Genomic DNA, 25,617 nt, shown 5'->3' on the forward strand with positions numbered 1-25,617 from the left:
TAACTTTATTAAACCTCAAATGACTCTAGATATGTATCAAGTTTGGCGGCTACGTGGCGTAGTGGGCAAGGTGCTCGCCACGAATGCGGAGACGCTGGGCTCGCCTGTTCGAGCCCAGCGCTCCACATTGCTTTCAGTTTAGCTGGTCGTTCATACTAATACACATTGGCCGTATTAGGGGGTGGGAAACTGATGGGTGGGGATCGGGCGTTGTGGACAGCGACTCCTACAGGTCGGTTGGTGCGCCTGCGCAGTAGAATCAGGAAGTGTCAGGGGCAGCGTGAGCCTCCCACGCGTTACTCCTTGCCACTGAGAGATCGAGCTGCGCAGGTGAAAAGATGCGACTGCTGTTACCTCAAGTACCGGAGGGGACTTGTGCTATGTATGACTTAGTCCACATTGCAGCCGGCTTGTGGGAGGCAAGAAACAGCGTTCGTGACAGGGGAGGGTTGAATTGGATGATACGAAATTGGGATGGGAGAAAATATAGAAAAATGGGAGAAATAGTGGATAAAAAAAAAAAAAGCTATGTATCAAGTTTTTGACTTTGATTTTAATATGTATGATGATTTTCTTTGTTGAAGACACCAAGGGTTTGGAGTTCTGTCAGTCATCCTGGCCAACCACTCCATCTCACTGTTGACTTCACTGTTCCAGGACCTGCAAGTAGAGGCCCTGCACCGGGTAAGTGCAGTAAGTTCAACAACAACAACACACACACCCTGGGTGGAGGGGGGGGGGGTCAATACGAGTCTGCCTCTTACTGACTGACTGGCTGGCTGCTGTGGCTGACTGACTGCTGTGGTGGACTGACTGACTGCTGTGGCTGACTGACTGACTGCTGTGGCTGACTGACTGACATCTGAGTGTTGTAGCTACTGACCAGACCAGAGCATCCGAGTGTTGTAGCTACTGACCAGGCCAGAGCATCCGAGTGTTGTAGCTACTGACCAGGCCAGAGCATCTGAGCGGTTGTAGCTACACAAACTCATGACAACAGCATATTTAGTACAATATAATAATGTATCAATTCATTGTCGATTTCATTGCGTGGTTTCTTTTTGCATCTTTGTTTAATTAACATGTATTTGACACTATTTCACTGTCACTATTTGGCCCTTATTGAAGTAAAGATACAACCTTGGGGGAATGTTAGCTTTATCTTTGCCTAGTAGTACTGCTCCCCTCTAGCTTTAGCCTACCGGTACTTAATGTTAGTGATGGTGATTGATGCTAGCACTGGTAGACAGCACAATTCTGTAACGTCACTTTTATACTTTTTTTTTTTTAAACTTTTATTTGCTTTCTTTTGCATCTTAGCAGCAAAGCAAATGGGGGTTGGGTGGTTGTGGTGCTTTAGCCCCCAAACTGTAGTGCATGCATCAAGTACCACTGCTAAGTGTTAGACAGGATATACAGTACACATAGTTGTTTACTTTAATCATACATGTATTCCGATTCCCCACTGGCATGTGCCCGGGTCCGGCTTTAACCAGGCTTGCCTAGTCTTGTTCATGGTAGGTGTACATAGCTGACTTTACCTAGATGGGCAGGCCTTGCCGGCTGGCGTCTTTCTCTGACGCATATTCTACTTTGAATATGGTTCCAACTGTGGATTATTTTAACCTGTTTCTGCTAAATTATTATTATTATTATTATTTTTACCAATACGTACTTCTATTTGATCAGTCATTGCTTAGATCGGTGCCCATGGTAATTCCAGCTCTATTCTTACTCCTTGTAGGGTTGGGCCAGCGATGGTCCGCCAGCGGAGCTGAGCATCATGGCTCAGAGTACCTCCATCCAAAGAGTCCAAAGGCTGATTGACTCTGTGCCGCTGACCAATCTGCTCTTCACACTGCTCTCCACCTCATACAAGAAGGTAGTCAGTTAGGGCTGGGCAATATATCAAAAACATATCAAATATTGTTTGATATAACTATCGTGGATTCACTTTTTTATATTGTGAATTGTGATACACAGGCAAAAAAGTAAGTAAAGATTCTCACAAAATGACAAAGTAATCTGAAATGTTTGAGAATATCAGGTGAAAATTAACTACATTACAATATGCACAATCATTCTAGACTCGACAGTCTTTGATTCTGGCAGTGACTGAAAATGTACAGAAATAGGCCTAATGCTTATTTATGCCTGTTCTATATTCTTATCAAATTAATTTAGTAATTTAAAAATAATAATTATTCACATTTGTAACCTCAAAAATAGCTATGCAAACCATTTATCTTTTTATTTTTTTATATAAACCAAAAGCGAATTACGCATTCTTAAATGTATGTCAGCAACGTTCCATAAGTTAACCCCAACAATATAAATACATCTCCTTTTAATCCCTTTTAGCTTTTTGTACAGTGAACTTACAAACGTATCTCAAATCATATTTGTTTGTTTGTATTATGTGCATTAACATCTTAACACATATACGTGATTGGGAGCCAGCGCTTGACGGCCAATCACGTATATATACATTTTTAACTCGTTATTTCTTTTATTCGCTATTAGAAAAAGAAAGCAATACGCTTGGACCAGCACTCACAGATTTTGGTTATTTAATGGCAGCCTGAAACAAACATGTTTCGGAACAATTTATGTTCCTTCCTCAGTGTTGATGGCCTGTTTCGCTATTGCCATTCATAATTCATCGAGGCACCTTGTGCATGCTGTTCTGAGTGTGTCTGAAGTATTTAAGACAGCCCTATCATACGGCTTCCTGTCCTCGCGTCTAAATCGTAATTTTTTTCCAGTGCAATGCGCAGAGATTTTTATAACCTCATATTTGGCTAATAACACTTAAAATCATGGGTAAACAGACGTAGTGCTGAAAATATACACTTTGACTGCTGTTTTGATAGGGTTAGGGTCTTTACTCTTGGCTACATTTGAAAAAGAAACGCAACATCACTTAATACTGTACTACTGACTGTATTGATCTATTTGTGACGTGAAATACATTTCGGCCCTGTACACATGGTTCCTGAACATCTTAATGTGCCTGAACATCTTAATGTGCCTGAACATCTTATCATCTTAATGTAGCAGCAGATGACATTGGCGCTTGTGGGTCTTTGCTGTGTTTTGATTGAATTGTTGTCTCCAGGCATGTGTGCTCCAGCGTCAGAGGAAAGGCTCGGTCAGTAGTGACGCCAGCGCCTCCACAGACTCCAACACCTACTATGAGGATGACTTCAGCAGCACAGAGGAGGACAGCAGCCAAGGTAACAGCTTGTTGTGCAACACTTTGTTACCTTGTTTCATTGAAAGGTGCTCTGGGTGTCTGGTGGTTCACTTGCTTACTTATTCTGGATCATCATGAAATGCATAAACCCATTTCACAATTTATCAAACAAATGTTCGAAGTTATACCTGCTAGCTTCTACAGCCAATAGCTCTTTAGAAACCTAAAGGACCAGACCAGCCTTTTTGACATGTAGTTTCCAAGTCATCCTTGCCTTGATACAAAATTCAGTCCTCTTATAGCTATTTACCATGACTCAATGATTTGGTAGTTATTTTCTGTCAATTCATCACTGCCATTGGCTTCCAGTGTATCTGAAAATGTGTTTTAAACACTACATAAACTGAAGAAAGTCACCACATTTGACTAAAATACCATGCTAACATCTTATGTATCACATCTTTTCTGTTTACCATTTGGATTTAATACAGTATCCAATGAAGAATTCCTCATCTTCCTTTTTAGTCCTTTTTAGCATCTCAGATGTTAGCATCGCATGTTAATCAGATGTGGGTTCATGTGGAGTTTAATACACATTTTCAGATACAATATAAGCCAATGGCAGTGATGAGTCAACTGAAAATAACATGTTTCAGTTATGGTAAAAGATTATGAAAAAAGAAGGGGTGCCTTGATTTTTGGGCAGGTAATAACATCCAAGAACTATTGGCTTTAGAAGCTAGCAGGTATAACATCCTAGAACTACTGGCTGTAGAAGCTAGCAGTTATAACATCCAAGAACAATTGGTTTTGGAAGCTAGCGGGTATAACATCCAAGAACTACTGGCTATAGAATCTAGCAGGTATAACATCCTACATTTGAGGTACTTCTAGCAGGTTAGATCCAGAACCTTAAAGACGCTAAATGAGTCACTAAAAGCCATCCTGTAGCTGTACACAAGTCATCCTGTAGCTGTACACAAGTAATCTTGTAGCTGTACACAAGTCATCCTGTAGCTGTACACAAGTTGTCACGTCATGGAAAACCAGGACTTTTTTTATTTTTATAAATCAATGTCATGGATATTTGGTAAAGATAACTTTTAGAAGCGGAAATTGCCCCATGTGTCTTGGATGTGTTATGGTGACATCTTGGAACCATGTATTTGGGATGTTTGATAGCTATTTACAGTTTCATCCTGGTGGTCATAGACATCTAGTTCAGTGAAGCAACATAGTTTCATGGCCAACAGTGATAATTATCATCCGTACTGATGCATCATTAACTCATTGACTGCCACGCTGTTTTTCCATCTTTACTCCCTGGCGCCAGCGGTATTGACCATTTTCACGATGTCATACTCATCGTATATTATAGCTATGGAGACAATAGTATGGCTCATTCGACAGGCACTATTTATACTCCAACAGGGACAAAACTGTTTATTTGTGCGCTATACCACGCTAAAAATCGCCCCGTTTCACATTAATCCAGGCTGGTTTTCTTTGGAACTGGTCCATGCAGTTCAAAAGGTAGGCGATACTGCCACCTGTCAGGATTCGGTCGTCATTGCAACGTAGCCAGAGGTCCCAGGCACACTCTCAAAGGCCCACGCGAGGGTTTAGAATAATAATAAAAAAAAGGAATGAAAAACGAGATCTCGTTATTGGCGCTCAATGAGTTAATAAGTGGTCAGCCATACCGATGCATCATTGATAAGTGATAATCCATTACTGATATATGATTGATAAGTGATCACCTATATGGATACGGAGGAGGTAACTGCTGCGGTTGTTGATTAGCCTTTGTGATGGTGGTGATGATGATGAAAATAAAACAAGACTGTGAAAATGATATAGACACTATGACTGGAATAATGATGATTATGATACAGACTGACAATTATTATTAATATATTATAGTTGTAGCTACGATTTGCATGGATTGCGGAATTTGCACGGAATGCTGATGTCTTGGTGCGGTTACAGTAGATACATATGCTCTCTATGTAAACTATGTTTTTGTGTTGTATTGTATGTTTTTTTATATTTTGCTACGTGTTTTTATGCTGCAGAACATATTGTCCAATAACTTGAACATGAACTGTGTCCTGGGCGCAGGGCTATTGCAAAGCTAACTGGCTACACAGCTAGCGTTAGCTGCCTCTCAACAAAGTGAACGTTTTTTCGTCTAGCTAAATGCTTGCAGGAGGGATTGACTTGAACAGACGCTTTGAATAATAACAGACTGTAGGAATGCTATCCTGCCTGTATGAGTAGCAGCTACGTTAGCCGCATTGTCAGTTTGTAGGCCTGCTAGCATTAGCAGCTATCAGGGTTAGCTGTCGCCAGTTTGTAGGCCTGCTAGCATTTGCAGCTATCGGGGGTTAGCTGTATTGCCAGTTTGTAGGCCTGCTAGCATTAGCAGCTACCAGTGTTGGCTGTATCACCAGTTTGTATGCCTGCTACCATTAGAAGCTATCAGCGTTAGCTGTATCACCAGTTTGTAGGCCTGCTAGCATTAGCAGGTTTGACACCCCGGGACCATGCGAGTCAGCTGAGACAGGCTATTTATGTTCTATGTAGGCTATCTTATTGCAAAATAATAATAATAATAATAATAATAATAATAATAATAATAATAATAATAGCCTCATTGAAAATACTCTTGTTGCTTAGTACAGTTGGTTATTTTCAGCGTTTTCTGCACATATCTGTTATTTAGTTGGACATTTTCGTTGACGTAAGTAGATTTTTGGTTTTTGTTTATTTTATTTTTGATAAACTTTTTTCTCCTTTTATTTTCTGTGATTTTTCTCCCCATCCCAATTTACCTCTCGTGCCAATTCTCCCTCCCCTGTCCTGATCGTTGCTCGCATATGCCCCCACTGGCCGGTTGTAGGGAGGATAGAAGCCTTGCATCACATGTCCCCTCCGATACATGTGGAGGCAGCCTGTCACATCTTTTCACCTGCCAGCGTGGACTCTCATTTGGCGAGGAGTAACGCGTAGGAGGCTCACACTGCCCCCGCCATTTTCCTGACTTTGCTGTGCAGGCGCCCCAACCGGACCTGTAGGAGTCGCTGTTCACAACGACCAGACTACCACCCTTCGACTTCCCACCCGCTAACTCTGCCAATTGAATTAGTATGACGGCCGGCCCAAGCCGGAGGCAACGCCGACAGCCGGATTCGAACCCGGTGTCTCTTGCGTTGGTGACAAGCGCAATGTCCGCTGCGCCACCCAGCCGCCCGTTTTTTGTTTATTGATTAAGTTAATATAAAACCGTGTTTAGAACAATTTTGAGTTTGTTAAATACATGCTTTAGATTTAGTAAGAGTGACGTTTTTTTTGCTGTTAGCTAATATCAAGCAGGTACAGATAAGCCCACATCATTATTAGTGAAAGCAAATTAATATGTCCCTGCTGAATTAAACCCTCTACTTTGATTTTTTTGGATTTATCCATGGTTAGCTTATTGGAGGGTTGGAAACTTAGCCACCTGCAGACGGCAGGGAGAGGTGTGGGCTGTGACGTATATTTTAGTTGATGAAATATTAAACACTTTTATTTCAGTTCACAGTATCACCTCGATCTCAAATAAAAATAGCCGTTATTTATTTCCATATTATTATTTTTCAAACCAACAGGGACCCACTGCATAGTGGCTCCAGAGCCGCGGGTTGCCGACCCCGGGCCTAGAACATCATATCATTCTAGTGATTGGCCAGGAACTGTTAGCATGCAGTGTGAATTTATTTGTGTTCATATTCACATATCGCATATCTCTGTAATATATGTATATTGCGCAAGTTGATATTGCAATGACAATAATAAAACAAAGTATCTTGCAGCCCTAGTTTGCATCATAGAGGCAGCAGTCAGTCACATATACACTAATCCAGAGTGTTGTCCGTCCATTCCACAATGCCAGTCTAGTTTTACATTGTCTACTATTTCAGCAGAGAGAAGACAGGAGAAGACAAATGCAGCATGTGTCTCAGGTCAGCCAAATGCAGCATGTGTCTCAGGTCAGCAGCTTTCTGTCCTTAGGTTACAGACTTGGTGTCCACCCTCATTGTCCTAGATATCTTTGTCCTTTTATTTGTCTCACAATTTAGGCTTTGAGCAGTGTCCCTGTTTAGAAACGGTAATAAAGCCACAGATTAACAAGCTTTGGTAAGACATCTAAAAACTCTCAAAGGTTCAGATTTGTTTAAATCTTTTCTTGGAATTGATAATAGGTTAAATAAAACCTTTTGTCAAAGAAGTTCATCTGTGGCTGGAGGTAGTTTAAATGGTAATGTCAGATGTTTATGATGTGTGTCGTGTGTCCGTATTCCTGCCCTGATGGCACAGATAAACTCTCTTTAGAAAGAATGCTAATTCATAATCTACCATTGGGTTTTAACTAGTGTAGAAATGTGTCTTTACCACCCCCTATAAATAAAATAAAATCATCATATTTGATATAAAAAAAGAGGTGTAACTTTTCTGATAATTGGCACTGTTGTGTGATTACACACTCTTTGTAAGAGCCTCTTCCTCCTGAGAGACTTATATTCATCTTATTTGGCCATTTTATCAAGTTTTCATGTGGAACAGAATGATGAACAGTCTAAAGTGTCAAAGAGAAACTAAACATGCTCATTTTAATGAGTCAAACCTCATGCATTGATTATGATTATCTTTAGAAAATGTCTACTTTTGCAGAATGACCAATTGAAATCAGTGTCAGTGGAATTCCTCTAACTGTTATCTAGGGAAGAATGGTGAAGGACCATGACAAAGTACTGCTATTATCCTTGAGTATAATATAATCACTGATTTATGTCTGTAAATCATAGACTTATATATATTTGGCGATGTCTTGTTCTCACTTGATATGTTATGATTTCCCTATGATGCATGTATGTAAAGTTAGACTGAGAATGTATAAAAAATACCCATCAATCATAGTTAGAATTATTTTTTATTTCATAAAAAAATTTCTGAGATGTTTAAGGAGGTTGAACATCTTTGAAATGGGGCTTATCCCTTTTACAAATTCGTTTTCGGATGTAATTTGACTCTGGATGAGATTAAAGTAAAAAAAATGCACTCTTATGTATGCATACACATTCACGCATTCATGCAAATAACGTGGTTTGTGGTTGGTCGAGAACAAAATAAAAACAACTAATTCTCACACAGCAAAATCTCAACACTGGGCCCTAACTGCCAGACAGTACCTGGCAAACAGTACCAGCCCCTCAGTTTCATACGATGCCAGTAGAGACTTTTACACAAAACCATTGGAGAAAAATAGACTTTTAGGGACTGCACAAAACCATTAGAGAAAAATAGACTTTTAGACACTGCTCAAAACCATTAGAGAAAATGTTTGACTTTTATACACTGAGAAAAACAGAGACTTTAACACACTGCACAAAACCAGTATGATATTTAGACATGGTCCTCAAAATGAATGGAAGTGAGCCTGACCCTGAGAGGAATGGTGTTGTTGACAGCAGGCGACAGGACAGCAGTGGTCACTAGTTTACTAGTAGATTACTTTAGACTGCTGATTTTTGCCAAGTTCTACGGAAGTGAAATATCCCTTTAAGTCCCAAGTTCAGTGTTGGTGATGTTGCTGGTAGCGGTGTTTGGTTGGTGTCTCCTTGCAGCAGTGTGTTAGTTAGCAGTGTCATGAAGTAGTGTTGAGCCTTTTGATGCCCCGCTGCCACACAATGAATGTCATGTAATTTTTGACAAGTGCACGCTTTATTGCCTCCACTGAGAAGGGATGTAGTGATTTGTGTGTCTTTTCCAGACGACGACAGTGAGCCGATCCTGGGCCTCTGGTTTGAAGAGACGATTTCTCCCACCAAAGACAAAGTGGCCCCTCCACCTCCCCCACCTCCTCCTCCTCTGGAGACCTCCCCCAGACTGAAGAGCCCCAGCAAGCAGAACCCCAGTGAGAATGGCAACATCTTGTCTGGTCGTAAAGACCCAGAGCTGGTGAGAGAAACTACACCATTTACTTCACCTTTTCTTGTATAACTTGTATAATTCGCATTTCATTGTATACTTGTATGCCGTGACAATTAAAACTCTTGACTTGACTTGACTATAATTCTTTTTTGAAATGCAATGCAACATCATCAGATTGCATTGCCTGAGATGTTGGTAATAATTTTATCTTATGCCCAGTCATGTTCCTGTACCTATATTTCTGCAACTAACTATATCATATTTGATGTATACTCAGAAATGAGTAAATATAAAAAAGGATTTCAATTGTCGCAGTAATTTCATGATATCCTAGGATTGCATTTTACTCTTGAGAGCTTAGATCTTATGTACAAGTATGATAATAAACCAGTCTAGCTAGTGGTTTAACTTAACCACATAACATGCACCGGGACCTATATGTGGTCACGAGCACTTGCACGCAAGTCACGGCACTTTGCGAGCGTCTAACGGCTCGGGGTTGCATTTCTTGCTGAACACATAATATACCGTTCGAAAGATCTATTTGTTGCTGTTTGAACGCCACCTCACTCGACCAAATCCGTGCCTCGGTTCTCGAGTTACGTGACGATATGTCAGGTGAGCGTCTTTTTACGTGCCGCATGTAAGATGACACCCCGGACTGCAGACGCTCCAGAACTGCCAATCATCCGCTGATGGCGAAAATGATTGGTCAGCGTTGTAGCCTACGAGTGTACGTTTCCAACGATACCCCATGTGGGGGGCTGCGAATAAGGGAACTAGGTGAAAGTTGATGAGCGAAAATCAGAAGTGATTCAGACTTCCGAACACACAGCGGTGGATGAGGAAATGGATTTTGGAAAGCTTTTTATTTTGTCGTCTGTTTTACTCGGACATCTCTCAAAGACCCATTTCTGAACAGATTTTTATAAAATGTGGATCTGTACTACATAAGGCTTCAGGCTATTGAACCGCGTATGTATATATATATATATATATTACTGATATACATTAGGGGTTGGGGAACATTTTTATTCTTGGATGCATTGTGATGTGGACGATTCTGATTGATTCACAAATGTCAATGGATTTTTCTAACATAATGTTGACAAAACAAAAACAGGCGTAACATGGAACTAAGAAGTGCAGAAGCGCCGCGACCGCCCGGACAGTCTATGGAGTACACATAACAGAAAACGGCTGTGAGCATGAAATCGGCACCCTCTGCTTTAACCATCATAGTGAGCTTTATCACATGATATTATTTCCCATCATCGTTTAACACATCCTGCGCCAAAAACGAGTTTACTCGTTATTGCCCGCCAATCTAATAACGCCAACAACGAGTTTACTCGTTTTTATGATCGATATTTCCTTTATTCGCTATTGGCATTCATAATTCATCCAGGAAGGCTCTGGGAGCCAGCCGGACTCTGTCTGATATTTCAACGCCCCAATACTGCCGCCTGGTGGATTTCGGGCGAGTTGCACTCCACTCTAAACCGGATGTGGCGCTCTGTGCATCGGGGAAAATCCTCCGGCAGAGATATCTTGTTATGTTGATCAAGACAAACACTCGAGTGCATTTGATCGCTTTCGAGACGCAAGAATCAATATGCTTTCGGCGTTTATTGCGTCATACAAACGGAAAATGGATCTAGCATCTAGCACAGGGGTCAGGAACCTTTTTGACTGGGAGAGCCATAAAAGCCAAATATTTCTAAATATATTTCATTGAGAGCCATATAGTATTTTTAACATATAATAAATTAAATATGTCTTACTTTTAATGCGACTTCTGGTGCTGCATGGTTTTGCTGATGGCCTTGTAATCTGGTTCATACGTGGTGAGATTGAGCTTCATGCAGGCGTTGAGGCTTCCATCAGTTAAACGTGAGCGTAGGTTGGTCTTAATGTTCCTCATATGCGAGAATGACTGCCCACATGCATATGTAGAGCCAAACATGGTCAATACGGCAATACTCACGCTGCATTGTGTGGTATGTCACAGGAAGCTCGTTCCAAGTTTTAAGAATCAGCTGGTCTTCAGGTTGAAGATTTTTAATTTCTGTCCACTTGTGTTCCCTCGCCAGCTCTGCTCGCTATATCTTCAGCTACAGATACTATTAGCTGTATCTTCAAAACTAATTCTGTTTACTTTAAAATGACACAGTATTATTAAGAAATATCACTAGTATTAAATTTTTTTTTTTTTTTTACTCAAAAATTTCTGGGAGCCATATGCTGTCACCAGAAGAGCCATATATGGCTCGCGAGCCATAGGTTCCCGACCCCTGATCTAGCAGATGCTATTTAACAAAGAAATACCACTTACAGCTCCTTTTATATTTACATTAATTCTGAAAGCTCAGCCAGTTGCACAGTTTAAATTCACGTACCCTGACTCTTTCCTTCAAGCCTCCCTTCGTCTGTCATAATGAAGGAAGTTCAATGCTTGTGTTTATCTTTTGTTAGTGAATGAAAATAGTTGGCTCCTGTGAACTTTTAATGGTCCTACAACTAAGATATTCCTCCCTCAGTTCCTCAGCTTGGCCTCCAGCATCCTGAACTTCATCACCTCCTCCATGCTCAAGTCCAGGAACAACTTCATCCGCAACTACCTGAGTGTGTCTCTCACTGAACAGCACATGGCTACACTGGCCAGCATCATCAAAGATGTGGACAAAGATGTCAAAGGTGAGAGCAAAACGCCATGTCTTTATATCATGCATCGTCCACAATATAGTTTGACGGGTACCGAATTAGGTACTTTTAAAGGTACCTACCGAATCACGTCGGTACTACCGAGTACCGATTCACGTGAGATCCGTCGGTGCCAGATTTCGGCACTGTAATATTTATTTATTACAATTTTTTTTTATTTTTTTTTTTATTTTTTTTACTTTTATATAAATATTAAATATACACTTACCTAGGATTTGACTTGATTCAACAACAAAGCAGCCGGGGCAATGGCAAGCTGAAAACGGTCGAAAGTGTGGTTATTTGAAGTTTGTATTTTTTTTTTCACAACTGAGGTAGGTAGATTACATTTTTAGAGACTAAAGTACCGAAAAAAGGTACCGTTGGGTATCGATTCACAGGTACCGGTACCGTATCGGTTAAAATGTGAACGGTACCCATCCCTAACTAGCTTACCTTCCCGGTAAGCTAGTATGTCATGTTTGGTATCAATGGATTCCTTGTGATGTCAAGATACACATATAATGGGCTTCGCGCTAAATTAAAAACTGATGGCAGAGACAGTGGTGTTGATGTTGGATGATAATTCACATTTTAAGATGATGGTGATCAATGAGGCTAATCAGGAATCAGTCTAATTGAAATATATAATATATGGTTCTATTTTTTTACTTTGAGATCTAAATTATGTTACAAATAGGGCTACCAGTAGGCTACAATTCATACAATTTAATTAAGAATATCTAAATATATACCTACCTTGTTTTATTCAATGTGTTAGTATTACTGGTAGCCTACATTCTTGTCAGATAGTCTAAACCTAGTTTCTTAACACTTTGGCTGCCTAAGGTTAAATTCATGATATACCATAGATTGCCAGCGCTATTTGTCTATGGAGAAAGTCCCCTTCTTTGCAGGGCTATAACTTTTTAAATTCTATTGCTACATTGCCATTATTAGGGCCCATTCAAAGTCCTATATGTATTGTTCATTGTGTAGCAACGTTAAACTTTTTCATTCACATATTCATAGTAAAGTATGGTCTAATGTATAAGTATGTTTTCATCTCTTTCTGCAGCTTTCTCCAGAACGTGATATATAGCCCCAAATGCATTATATTGATGATGAAATACAGTTTGATGGCAATCAGCGCGATATAAAAAATTCCAACTAGACTTACTTCTAGAACAGGGGTGGGCAATTATTTTTCCCGGGGGGCCGAATGAGCAACTGAAAATATGTTGGGGGGCCGGGCCAAAATTCCAAACTCAATTATGCATAATATACATTTTATTTCTATATAAAAAGCAGTAAATGGCATTGTTTTGACCCCTGGTAAGAGTGTATGTTATTATTTGGCAATTAAAAGGTGAGGTTAGCTTTCAAAAATATAATTTATTCAAATTGAATTTATTTCCAAAATGATAAACAAAATGTGAAACATTAATAACAAAGGGCATTTTGAGTTTCATATACTATTGAAACAATGATTTTCTTAGCTTTCTAAAGACATCACATCATCTTATAGCAAAAATAACCAAGACATGTCACTGAACTGTGTAAAGAAAAGTGTCCCAGTTTTGTAGCCTTTTTTACTTTACATGCCTATATTAAACATTTAAGAAAAAAAAATATCAAGTGTCCCATTTCACTTGTTATATTTCCACATTTTAGTGTTCTTCAGTTCTTTTTTGTTTCATTCAGTGTGAGAAATCCAGTCTCTGTTGAGCTTTAACAAGTCCATCAAAGTCAGGTTGCATGTCTGAGGTGGAGATGCGAAGCACAGCTGCCAGATGTTCATCAGTGAGAGAGGATCTGTACCTGGACTTGGTAAACGTCATGACTGAGAATGTCTGTTCACATATGTAGGTGGATCCAAAGAGAACCAACATCTTATGAGCATGTCTCCTAAGTGTATATTGTGCGTGTGAACGTTGACATAAAAAAAAAAAAAAGAGAAAAAAATTTTTTTTTCATGTAATCTTTCGCGGGCCGGTCAGAATCAATGCCCAGGTCTGTTCTAGAAGTTACTACACGTCATCTGATGTTGACCGGATGGGCGTGGGGGCGTTTATAATTCCGTGGGCAGCGTTATACCAATCATTAATGTGGGTCAAATGTTGATAATAGCAGTTAGTATCGAAGACGGTAATGTTACATGCTCAAACTCACCCCAGTCTCCGCGCGCCGTTGGGCGATCATCGTAGAGTAGAAATTCTATCATTATGGGATGGCGATTTACCCGGTCCATCTCCAGCTTGTATAATGGTATATACGTCCAAATCATGTTTATCGAGTTATTGGCAATCGATCGCTATTTAGCGTGACGAGCCAGAGTCACGGGACATGTACCGAGTGGTCGGAAGCAATACGGACGTCTAGCACAACCTCTATGGCACATCCTGTTTAAGCGATTGCGCCGATCGGCCACCAGATGGCGCTCTTGAACCGCCAGAGAGCTCAGTGGGTCCTGCTGGTGGATCTCAGGCCAGCGGAGGGGACATATGAATCCGATCGCAGATTTTTGAAATATTGATATAAGGACGACGTAAAGCGTCCTCCGGCAACTTGAGCATGGCCGGGAATGACGTCTAAAGACGGTTCCCGGCACCCAAAGTGTTAACAAGATCTCCAAAAATGAGTCTTGTAAAGAAATAAAAAGGGTGTGGGGGGTTGTCTTATATTCAGGTCAATATGGTAGTTGAAGCAGTTTCACACTGGCTCTGGATTTACATGTTGCTTTGTGTATTTGAAATATGGACCATGCTACTGATAGTGGCTGGTCTGAGCCATGCTACTGATAGTGGACTGGTCTGAGACAATGATATTGAAATATGGACCATGCTACTGATAGTGGACTGGTCTGAGACAAGGATATTGAAATATGGACCATGCTACTGATAGTGGACTGGTCTGAGACAAGGATATTGAAATATGGACCATGCTACTGATAGTGGACTGGTCTGAGCCATGCTACTGATAGTGGACTGGTCTGAGACAATGATATTGGACACTTAAAATGCCCTCCAATATTATTGACTGACAACACAACTCGAGAATGTATTTACAAGTAGGGGTTAGATCAGACCTGGGCATTTTACGGCCCGCGGGCCGGATACCGCCCGCGGGAAGATTCTGACCGGCCCGCGAAAGATTACATGATAATAAAACAAATTAAATAAAAAATAAAAAAAATATTTTTTATTTAATTTTTTTTTTTTTATATACTTTTTTTCCGTGTTAACGTTCACACGCACAATATAGTGTGGTTATTTGAAGTTTTGATATTTTTTTCCACAACTGAGGTAGGTAGATTACATTTTTAGAGACTAAAGTACAGAAAAAAGGTACCGTTGGGTACCCGTATCGATTCACAGGTACCGGTACCGTATCGGTTCAAATGTGAATGGTACCCATCCCTACTGAACACACAACTGCAGGGCAAGGGCATTTTTGCTCATGAAATGCATAGCCATGTGAAAGCCTTCATGACAAAGTTGCAATTAATTTCAAGGCAACTAGGCAGCAACAATCTCAAACACATGAAAACCCTGAAAGAAGTCAAACCATCAGCTGATCACCGGCACAGGTACTCATCCATGTTGGGAGCACTGCATGATGAATTTTCAAGGCGTTTTCAAGATTTCAAAAAGGTTGAGGATGAAATGCAGCTGGTTTCCTCTCCCTTTACCTGCAGTGTTGATAGTTGTTCAGCTTGAACTCATTGACCTGCAGTCTGATTCACTACTGAAAGAGCACGTTAAGTCAGCATCACTGCTAGAGTTCTACTCTGCTCTCAAGGAGGAGAACTTTCCAAACATGAGGAGACATGCTCAGAAGATGTTGGTTCTCTTTGGATCCACCTACATATGTGAACAGACATTCTCAGTCATGACGTTTACCAAGTCCAGGTACAGATCCTCTCTCACTGATGAACATCTGGCAGCTGTGCTTTGCATCTCCACCTCAGACATGCAACCTGACTTTGATGGACTTGTTAAAGCTCAACAGACTGGATTTCTCACACTGAATGAAAAAAATAAATAACTGAAGAACACTCAAATGTCGAAATATAACAAGTGAAATGGGACACTTGATATTTTTTTTTCTTTGTTTTGCACAGTTCTGAAAACATTAAATGTTTAATATAGGCATGTAAAGTAAAAAAGGCTACAAAACTGGGACACTTTTCTTTACACAGTTCAGTGACATGTCTTGTTTATTTTTGCTATAAGATGATGTGATGATGTCTTTAGAAAGCTAAGAAAATCCTTGTTTCAATAGTATATGAAACTCAAAATGCCCTTTGTTATTAATGTTTCACATTTTGTTTATCATTTTGGAAATAAATTCTATTTGAATAAATGATATTTTTGAAAGCTAACCTCACATTTTAATTGCCAAATAATAACATACACTCTTACCAGGGGTCAAAACAAAGCCATTTACTCCTTTTTATATAGAAATAAAATGTATATTATGCATAATTGAGTTTGGAATTTTGGCCCGGCCCTCCCAACATATTTTCAGTTGCTCATTCGGCCCCCTGGGAAAAGAATAATTGCCCACCCCTGGGTTAGATACACCTTGTACTATAGTTGATCTCTTTACTCAACAGAACTCTTTATAAAGAGAATGTATTTACAATTAGGGGTTAGATGCATCTTTACTGAGTAATATCCATTCCTGCCTGTAAACAAATTGAATGTCTTGCATTTTCTCAGGCTCCTCAGATGAAGAGTTTTCTCTAGCCTTGTATCACTTCAATCACACCCTGGTGACATCAGACCTCCCATCCCCAGCCCTGCAGGTAACCTGTTTACTTATCATCAAATGTTAAATGGGACATATTATGGAAAATGGGTTTTCCCTCATTGCTTGGGTTTGGCAGTCTGAAATGTTATTTAGGAGCTGGGGAAATGACAAATGTACTCCTTGCTGTTTGACCAGGGGTTGAAATCAAGATTAGCAAGCCGTTGTTCAGAATTATTGCCCTTGATGATGTCATTCTGTAAATGTAATGTTTGTATGTTGTCTGTAAACTTGATTGGTACAGATTGAAAAGATTTTAGTGAGGCATAATCCATACAGCCTGTTTTCATTAGGGGGAAAGTATAGTAGATACAATGTATCTAGTTCCTATTTGGCTACATATGTATCTTGTTCATTTTCATTCATTTGGTCTGCGACTGTGGCAATAGGGAGGTGTAGTCTGACTCTGACGTCACTTTGGACCGCCCGTGAGGTCCACCCGTATAGGGATTTATCATTGTGAAAATGGATTATCGGCTAGTGTAACAATTCTGCCTCATGAACATTGGAAAGCTTTCCATTTAAATTTTTTTGCACAAAATGAGTTTCCTTCTATCACTAACATTATTGTTTAAGCATTTTTGGTTGAAATAAAATGTGGCGATTATTTTTTACGATTAATTGCGAATATCTTCATGTTGAGCTATAGATTGTGGATGAATAAGCACAGAAAGGTACACTATGCAAATGTTCATGCTTTATTTGTTTTAAACTAGACGATTTAGAAATGGGCAATGGGGAAATACGTTGCAATTTTGCGAGGTCGACTGGCCGGAAACAGCAATGACGTAACCACTACACCTCCCTATAGCTGCCAGTTGACGTTCGCTCGTTAGCTTATCTTAAAAACTTATGTAAACGATTAACAATAAAAAGAAAATCTAAATATAGTCAAATCTATTTTGGCGGGCTTCATAGGTGACTAATCAATGACTAAGACCTTATGATGCTGCTGGCAGAAAGGTCATGGGGTTTCTTCCTCTAGGAATCATTCACATCAAATTGTTTGGCAATCTGGCCATAACTTTTCAGTTTAGCATGAGCGTGGTGCTAGAGAAAAGGTCAGGGGTCACCATAATCAATAGATTTCTTCCTGTAAGGGTTGTGAATATGCGTAGCAGATTTTGTGACTGTATGCCAGATGGGTCAGAACATAGGCTAATTTGAAAGTGGCGTTAGAGGAAAGGACATGTGTTCACCAAAATGAATAGGTTTATTCATTTTATTATTGATGGTGGTGCTGGAGGAAAGGTCGTGGGGTCACACATCTTTCATTCCGTGTCTTGAATGTTCCAATACTTTGAGATCTTGTTCAGAGAGTAGGGGTGGGAATCACTAGAGGCCCCACAATACAATACTATCACGATAATGTGTTACAATGTTGTAGGGCTGACCTTTGAAGCATTTTTTTGGCAATCGAAGATTTTAATTCGAAGCTTCGAGATTTCTTTTTTTTGTTTATTATAATATATATCTTTTTTTATCTTATGTTGTGGGACTTGTACAGCACTTTGGTCAACTTTGTTGTTTTTAAATGTGCTCTATAAATAAAGTGGATTGGATTAATTAATTAAGTAGCCCCTTTCGTGACTGTGACGCAGCCAACAAGGTTTCACTCGGCTGCGCTGCCTGGGTGCAGTGGGGCTGCTCTCACAGCCAACGACATGACATTACATAATTATGTTGCAACCTTCGTCTATCAAGCAAACAATTATATTATATATAATTTATAATGATATCAGACAATGCACCTACAAAAGCAGATGATTACAATTAAATTAGCCAACTTGGTAACACATTAGTCATAGCAGCATAGGCATAGCCTTATTAATGTTTTGTGTGGCGTCGCCGTCGTGTACAACGGTACGTTTTTTAGGTGATTTGACAAAGTTGTTGTAGAGTTGTGATATGCCATTTTCTTCTGGCATATCTGGCACTCGGCTTTTTGGGCATTGTCTTTGCATATTTTAAAGTGTAACAACTGAAAATTATGTCCCCAATGGAAAACTTATACATAATCTGTTTTATCTAATAAGATAACGTTTTCAGTCTGTTAACCTCATTCTAATAATAATTTTTTCAGTAAATGGGATTGTCAAGCTAAAAATGGATATAATACGTTTAAACTTTTTTTATTGGCATGCTAAATATGACCACATATTTCTTTAGTGATTTTTTTGCTGTGATTGGCCGCTGCCCTGGGCTGGGTTGTGCAAGTGTTCCTTTGACGTACTTCTGTATTCACCATTTATCATCTCTGGATCTCTGCAAAATATTGGCGACAGCCGATGTTGAAGCATATCTCTGCTTTTAGTGACATCACTAGTCATAGAGATGCTGTTTCACATCTAGAAAAAGTCTTATTACCGATGTAAAGAAAACCAAACAAAACAATGGGTGACTGGTAGAGTATTAATAAATGTAAGTGCTGGTAACTTACTGTTGTGTGGGTTTGGTCTTTTCCAGAGCACTCTTCTCCAGCAGCTGGGCGTTGCTCCCTTCTCAGAGGGTCCGTGGCCCCTCTACATCCATCCACAGTCTCTCTCTGTACTGTCCAGGCTACTGCTCATATGGCAGCACAAAGCTACCCTGCAGGGAGAGCCTGACGTGCCTGATTGTATGAAGGTCTGGGAGAGGTACAGTAAAGGATCATATTCTGTCACTCATTTGCTGCTACTTTTAAAGTTTTTCTCTTCCATGTAAAACTGTGTAATTATATTACTCTGTATTTGACATGCTGTGATTTTTGAAACACTTGATGCGGCCTATGTGCACGCAGTTTATGTTGTTCCTTTAGAATCAGAAAAACGTTATTTGCCAAAATGCAACACATCTATATGAATTTGTCTTGGTGACAATGGTGCAAAGACCTGTCGACAAACAACGGGGTGGGGGTGGATCTGACATTGTGTTGCATTGTGGGTAGGGCTGTCACAAAAAAGGTCTAAGCTATTTTCAACGTTTTTGGCTACTTTCCCCCCATGGTATGTTTGGTATAATTCTTTTCAGCACAGTCTCACCTATATGACCTAACTGTTTAAAAAATATATATATATATATTATAAAACAATTTCTCCCTTCATGTTCGAATCTCGTGTTTTTATGTAAATTCGAAATTAAATTCGAAAATAATGTGACAGTGGGTCACATTCATGGATGAAGTGAACAGATTTGATCACATGCTCCAGTCTGTAGTGATTTTACCTGCATAATTTATGGATAGGACACTTTGTGATATGAGGTTTCGATGGGATTTCCCCAGTGGGCGATGGCAGAGGGAATAAAAACTCTACCCGCTCTACCCCTGAGCCAAAGCCGCTATATACAATAACGATAATTATTGTACATCTAGCAGTGGTACGCGAACCTGTACTGTCAAACGAAATTCAGATCCAACTTGACTCGTGTCATCAAATATGACTCAAGATCCAGCAATAGCATAGCAATTATCTTGTTATAAATGTTGTCAAACATATTTTAGGTTCAACTTTAGGTAGAAAAGAGAAGATTTATGCATGAGCTGCCATCTTGTACAAGTACATTTTATCAAGATATTTTCACATAACTACAACGATTGTGGCTGCAATTCTGAATGGCTTATTTCAAGAGGGAGGGGTGTTGTCACAGCTTGACTGCAGAAAATGCACACATGTTCTCAGTGTTGGGACAACCCCTCATTCTGTAAAAACAATGCAACACACAGGGAAAATACCATTTTCACAATAGGTCTCTTTAAGTTCTATGGTTCTCCCTCCTCCTCTGTCCCATACAGCCTGTTACTCTCTTCTCTCCTAGGTTTTTGGGAACGTTGAAGCAGCACGCGATCCTGGGCACGGTCCATGGGGGCGAGGAGGATCTGAACGTGGAGCACCTCCAGCTCCTGCTGCTCCTCTTCCACAACCTGTCGGAGAAGGGCCGGCGCTCCATCCTCACACTGGTCACCCAGGCCATCGCAGAGGTGGCCCAGAACAGAGACTCCCAGCTGAAGGTCGTGCCCCTCAACCTGGCCCGCCTGCTGCTGATCTTCCACTACCTGCTCCACCAGTATTCCAAGGCACCACTGTACCTCTTTGAACAGGTATGATAATCCTTTTCTGATCACAAATAACATCTTAGTTGTTTAGTCGACTAATTGGTCGTCGTTGTTGTTTTAGTTTTATGTTGAATAAGTTGGTAGTCAGTAGGGGTGGGACGATACATCGATCCAGATCGATCTATTATCAATAATCAAATAGGATCGATGCAACGTAAAAAGATCGATTCATATTGCGATACTCTTATTTTGAAAATCCCTCGTATCCGCTCGGCTCGGATCAACAGCACACAGCATTAGCGTCTAGAGCGTCACTAGAGCAAGGCTAGTGTGCCTATTCTGCAACCCAAAACATGTCCCTGCTGTTTTATTCCGCCACGGGTCAAATGCATCTAACCTGCTTTGCAATCCTCGCCATTCCATTATGCCCATGTCGCGTTAAAGATAGAAAATAACGTTACGTTAGCGTAAGCTAACCCAGAGCCATAGGCAGAGAGAAGTGGGGACTGGGAAGGAGGGTGCATTCTCGAAATAGCCCCACTAACAGGATCTGGCCGGTACTGCACCTTCGGACTCCCAATATGCCTTTTCCAGCCAAAATACAGCTCTGTTTATGTTTATTTGGATCCCCATTAGCCACAGCAGTGCTGGGGCTATTCTTCCTGTCTTCTCTGTGACAGTGAATAGGATATTAATATCGGAAAAAAAAGAAAAACGAACCAAAAACAGTGAACAGGAGGTCTATTTGTATTAAAAACAATAGATTGTTTTTCATTTAAATGTCTGGAAGAGCTCAAAAATAAAAATGTCAAATGATATTTCCATTGCCTTTTTTTGTTGATTTAAATGTTACTGATTGTGTTAACACTTTGGCTGCCTAAGGTTAAATTAATGATATACCATAGATTGCCAGCACTATTTGTCTATGGAGAAAGTCCCCTTCTTTGCAGGGCTATAACTTTTTAAATTCTATTGCTACATTGCCATTATTAGGGCCCATTCAAAGTCCTATATGTATTGTTCATTGTGTAGCAACGTTAAACTTTTTCATTCACATATTCATAGTAAAGTATGGTCTAATGTATAAGTATGTTTTCATCTCTTTCTGCAGCTTTCTCCAGAACGTGATATATAGCCCCAAATGCATTATATTGATGAAATACAGTTTGATGGCAATCAGCGCGATATAAAAAATTCCAACTAGACGTACTTCTAGAAGTTACTACACGTCATCTGATGTTGACCGGATGGGCGAGGGGGCGTTTATAATTCCGTGGGCAGCGTTATACCAATCATCTAATGTGGGTCAAATGTTGATAATAGCAGTTAGTATCGAAGACGGTAACGTTACACGCTGAAACTCACCCCAGTCTCCGCGCGCCGTTGGGCGATCATCGTAGAGTAGAAATCTTATCATTATGGGATATATTTTTACCCGGTCCATCTCCAGCTTGTATAATGGTATATACGTCCAAATCATGTTGTTTATCGAGTTATTGCCAATCGATCACTGTGTAGCGTGACGAGCCAGAGTCCCATGACCTATAGCGAGCGCCCGGAAGTACTACGGACGTCTAGCACAACCTCTATGCCACATCCTGTTTGGCGATTGCGCCGATCGGCCACCAGATGGCGCTCCTGAACCGCCAGAGAGCTCAGTGGGTCCTGCTGGTGGATCTCAGGCCAGCGGAGGGGACATATGAATCCGATCGCAGATTTTTGAAATATTGATATAAGGACGACGTAACGCGTCCTCCGGCAACTTTAGCATGGCCAGCAAAGACGTCTAAAGACGGTTCCCGGCACCCAAAGTGTTAAATGGGCATATCATATCATCTCATATCGATCGCAGGCACCTGAATCGAAACAAATCGTATCGTATCGTGGCAGACTTTGTGATATTGGAAAATATCGTATCGTTGTCCAAAGAATCGATATTGTATCGTATCGTGATGAAACTGGTGATTCCCACCCCTAGTAGTCAGGAGTCCTTACTTGAAATGGCATCACAAAAAAGGTTTCACTAGTATCCTTTTAAATATCTAAAGGAGCATTAGACATTATGGGAAATGCTCTTTCCGTCTTATCCAGAATCAGACAAGAAGATGGAGGATACCAATTTCCTCTCTGTGCGTTCAGTAGAAAGCTATCCGGCTGCAAGCTAGCTTAGTTAGCACAAATCGATGGAAGAGAATACAAACCACTAGCCTAGCTTAAAACTCTGGGAGAGGTGTTTTTGGCCAACAGCTAGGCTAGTGATCCATATCTGCTCCGGCTTGCAGCCAGATTTCTACCGAACACACAAGAGAGGAAATTGGTATTTATCTTCTTGTCTGACTCAGGAGAAGATGGTAAGCACATTTCCCATAATGTTGGCGTGTTCCTTTTTAGATATTTAAATAGTTGAATTGTCAAATGAAATGTTGTACACAGATTGAGAGAAAAGAAATGCTCAGACGTTGTCTTCACTACACTACTATCAATGGGAAGACGGCCGTCTGAGGTAATTCTACCTGTGTTTGCAGGTGCAGTACAACCTCCTCACGCCGCCGTCCCCCGGGGCGAGCTGTGTTCAGGAAGGAGGCAAGCGCACCACCCTTCCACTGTACTACGGCTTCAAGGAGGTGGAGGAGAACTGGTCCAAACACTGTTCAGCAGGTACACCATGCTCCTCTAACTAGACAGTTCAGCAGGTACACCATGCTGCTCTAACTAGACAGTTCAGCAGGTACACCATGCTGCTCTAACTAGACAGTTCAGCAGGTACACCATGTTGCTCCTCTAACTAGACAGTTCAGCAGGTACACCATGCTGCTCTAACTAGACAGTTCAGCAGGTACACCATGTTGCTCTAACTAGACAGTTCAGCAGGTACACCATGTTGCTCTAACTAGACAGTTCAGCAGGTACACCATGTTGCTCTAACTAGACAGTTCAGCAGGTACACCGTGTTGCTCTAACTAGACAGTTCAGCAGGTACACTGTGTTGCTCTAACTAGACAGTTCAGCAGGTACACCATGCTGCTCTAACTAGACAGTTCAGCAGGTACACCGTGTTGCTCTAACTAGACAGTTCAGCAGGTACACCGTGTTGCTCTAACTAGACAGTTCAGCAGGTACACCGTGTTGCTCTAACTAGACAGTTCAGCAGGTACACCATGCTGCTCTAACTAGACAGTTCAGCAGGTACACCGTGTTGCTCTAACTAGACAGTTCAGCAGGTACACCGTGTTGCTCCTCTAACTAGACAGTTCAGCAGGTACACCGTGTTGCTCTAACTAGACAGTTCAGCAGGTACACCGTGTTGCTCTAACTAGACAGTTCAGCAGGTACACCGTGTTGCTCTAACTAGACAGTTCAGCAGGTACACCGTGTTGCTCTAGACAGTTCAGCAGGTACACCATGTTGCTCTAGACAGTTCAGCAGGTACACCATGTTGCTCTAGACAGTTCAGCAGGTACACCGTGTTGCTCTAACTAGACAGTTCAGCAGGTACACCATGTTGCTCTAGACAGTTCAGCAGGTACACCGTGTTGCTCTAACTAGACAGTTCAGCAGGTACACCGTGTTGCTCTAACTAGACAGTTCAGCAGGTACACCGTGTTGCTCCAACTAGACAGTTCAGCAGGTACATCGTGTTGCTCTAACTAGACAGTTCAGCAGGTACACCATGTTGCTCTAACTAGACAGTTCAGCAGGTACACCATGTTGCTCTAACTAGACAGTTCAGCACCATGTTGCTCCAACTAGACAGTTCAGCAGGTACATCGTGTTGCTCTAACTAGACAGTTCAGCAGGTACACCGTGTTGCTCTAACTAGACAGTTCAGCAGGTACATCGTGTTGCTCTAACTAGACAGTTCAGCAGGTACACCATGCTGCTCTAACTAGACAGTTCAGCAGGTACACCGTGTTGCTGCTCTAACTAGACAGTTCAGCAGGTACACTGTGTTGCTCTAACTAGACAGTTCAGCAGGTACACTGTGTTGCTCTAACTAGACAGTTCAGCAGGTACACCGTGTTGCTGCTCTAACTAGACAGTTCAGCAGGTACACTGTGTTGCTCTAACTAGACAGTTCAGCAGGTACACTGTGTTGCTCTAACTAGACAGTTCAGCAGGTACACCATGTTGCTGCTCTAACTAGACAGTTCAGCAGGTACACCATGCTGCTCTAACTAGACAGTTCAGCAGGTACACCATGTTGCTCCTCTAACTAGACAGTTCAGCAGGTACACCATGTTGCTCCTCTAACTAGACAGTTCAGCAGGTACACCGTGTTGCTCTAACTAGACAGTTCAGCAGGTACACCGTGTTGCTCTAACTAGACAGTTCAGCAGGTACACCATGTTGCTCTAACTAGACAGTTCAGCAGGTACACCGTGTTGCTCCTCTAACTAGACAGTTCAGCAGGTACACCATGTTGCTCCTCTAACTAGACAGTTCAGCAGGTACACCATGTTGCTCCTCTAACTAGACAGTTCAGCAGGTACACCGTGTTGCTCTAACTAGACAGTTCAGCAGGTACACCGTGTTGCTCTAACTAGACAGTTCAGCAGGTACACCATGTTGCTCCTCTAACTAGACAGTTCAGCAGGTACACCGTGTTGCTCTAACTAGACAGTTCAGCAGGTACACCATGCTGCTCTAACTAGACAGTTCAGCAGGTACACCGTGTTGCTCTAACTAGACAGTTCAGCAGGTACACCGTGTTGCTCCTCTAACTAGACAGTTCAGCAGGTACACCATGTTGCTCTAACTAGACAGTTCAGCAGGTACACCGTGTTGCTCCTCTAACTAGACAGTTCAGCAGGTACACCGTGTTGCTCTAACTAGACAGTTCAGCAGGTACACCATGTTGCTGCTCTAACTAGACAGTTCAGCAGGTACACCGTGTTGCTCT

General features: G+C 41.1%; 1 protein-coding gene across 1 annotated transcript in view; it reads left to right on the plus strand.

The window, feature by feature from the left end:
* The window catches only part of ubr4 (ubiquitin protein ligase E3 component n-recognin 4), a gene marked incomplete at its 5' end in the record, with an annotated part of 168,808 nt that overhangs the window by 15,082 nt on the left and 128,109 nt on the right, over nt 1–25,617 (plus strand). The window contains 9 exon segments of the mRNA XM_084333706.1: nt 585–684; nt 1,745–1,882; nt 3,119–3,236; nt 9,009–9,196; nt 11,710–11,866; nt 16,597–16,682; nt 19,151–19,320; nt 20,480–20,762; nt 23,243–23,375. Coding sequence (XP_084189832.1) covers nt 585–684; nt 1,745–1,882; nt 3,119–3,236; nt 9,009–9,196; nt 11,710–11,866; nt 16,597–16,682; nt 19,151–19,320; nt 20,480–20,762; nt 23,243–23,375 — 1,373 coding nt within the window.

This window comes from Notolepis coatsorum (assembly GCF_963971535.1).
Source record: "Notolepis coatsorum genome assembly, chromosome: 17".
Lineage (NCBI taxonomy): Eukaryota > Metazoa > Chordata > Actinopteri > Aulopiformes > Paralepididae > Notolepis > Notolepis coatsorum.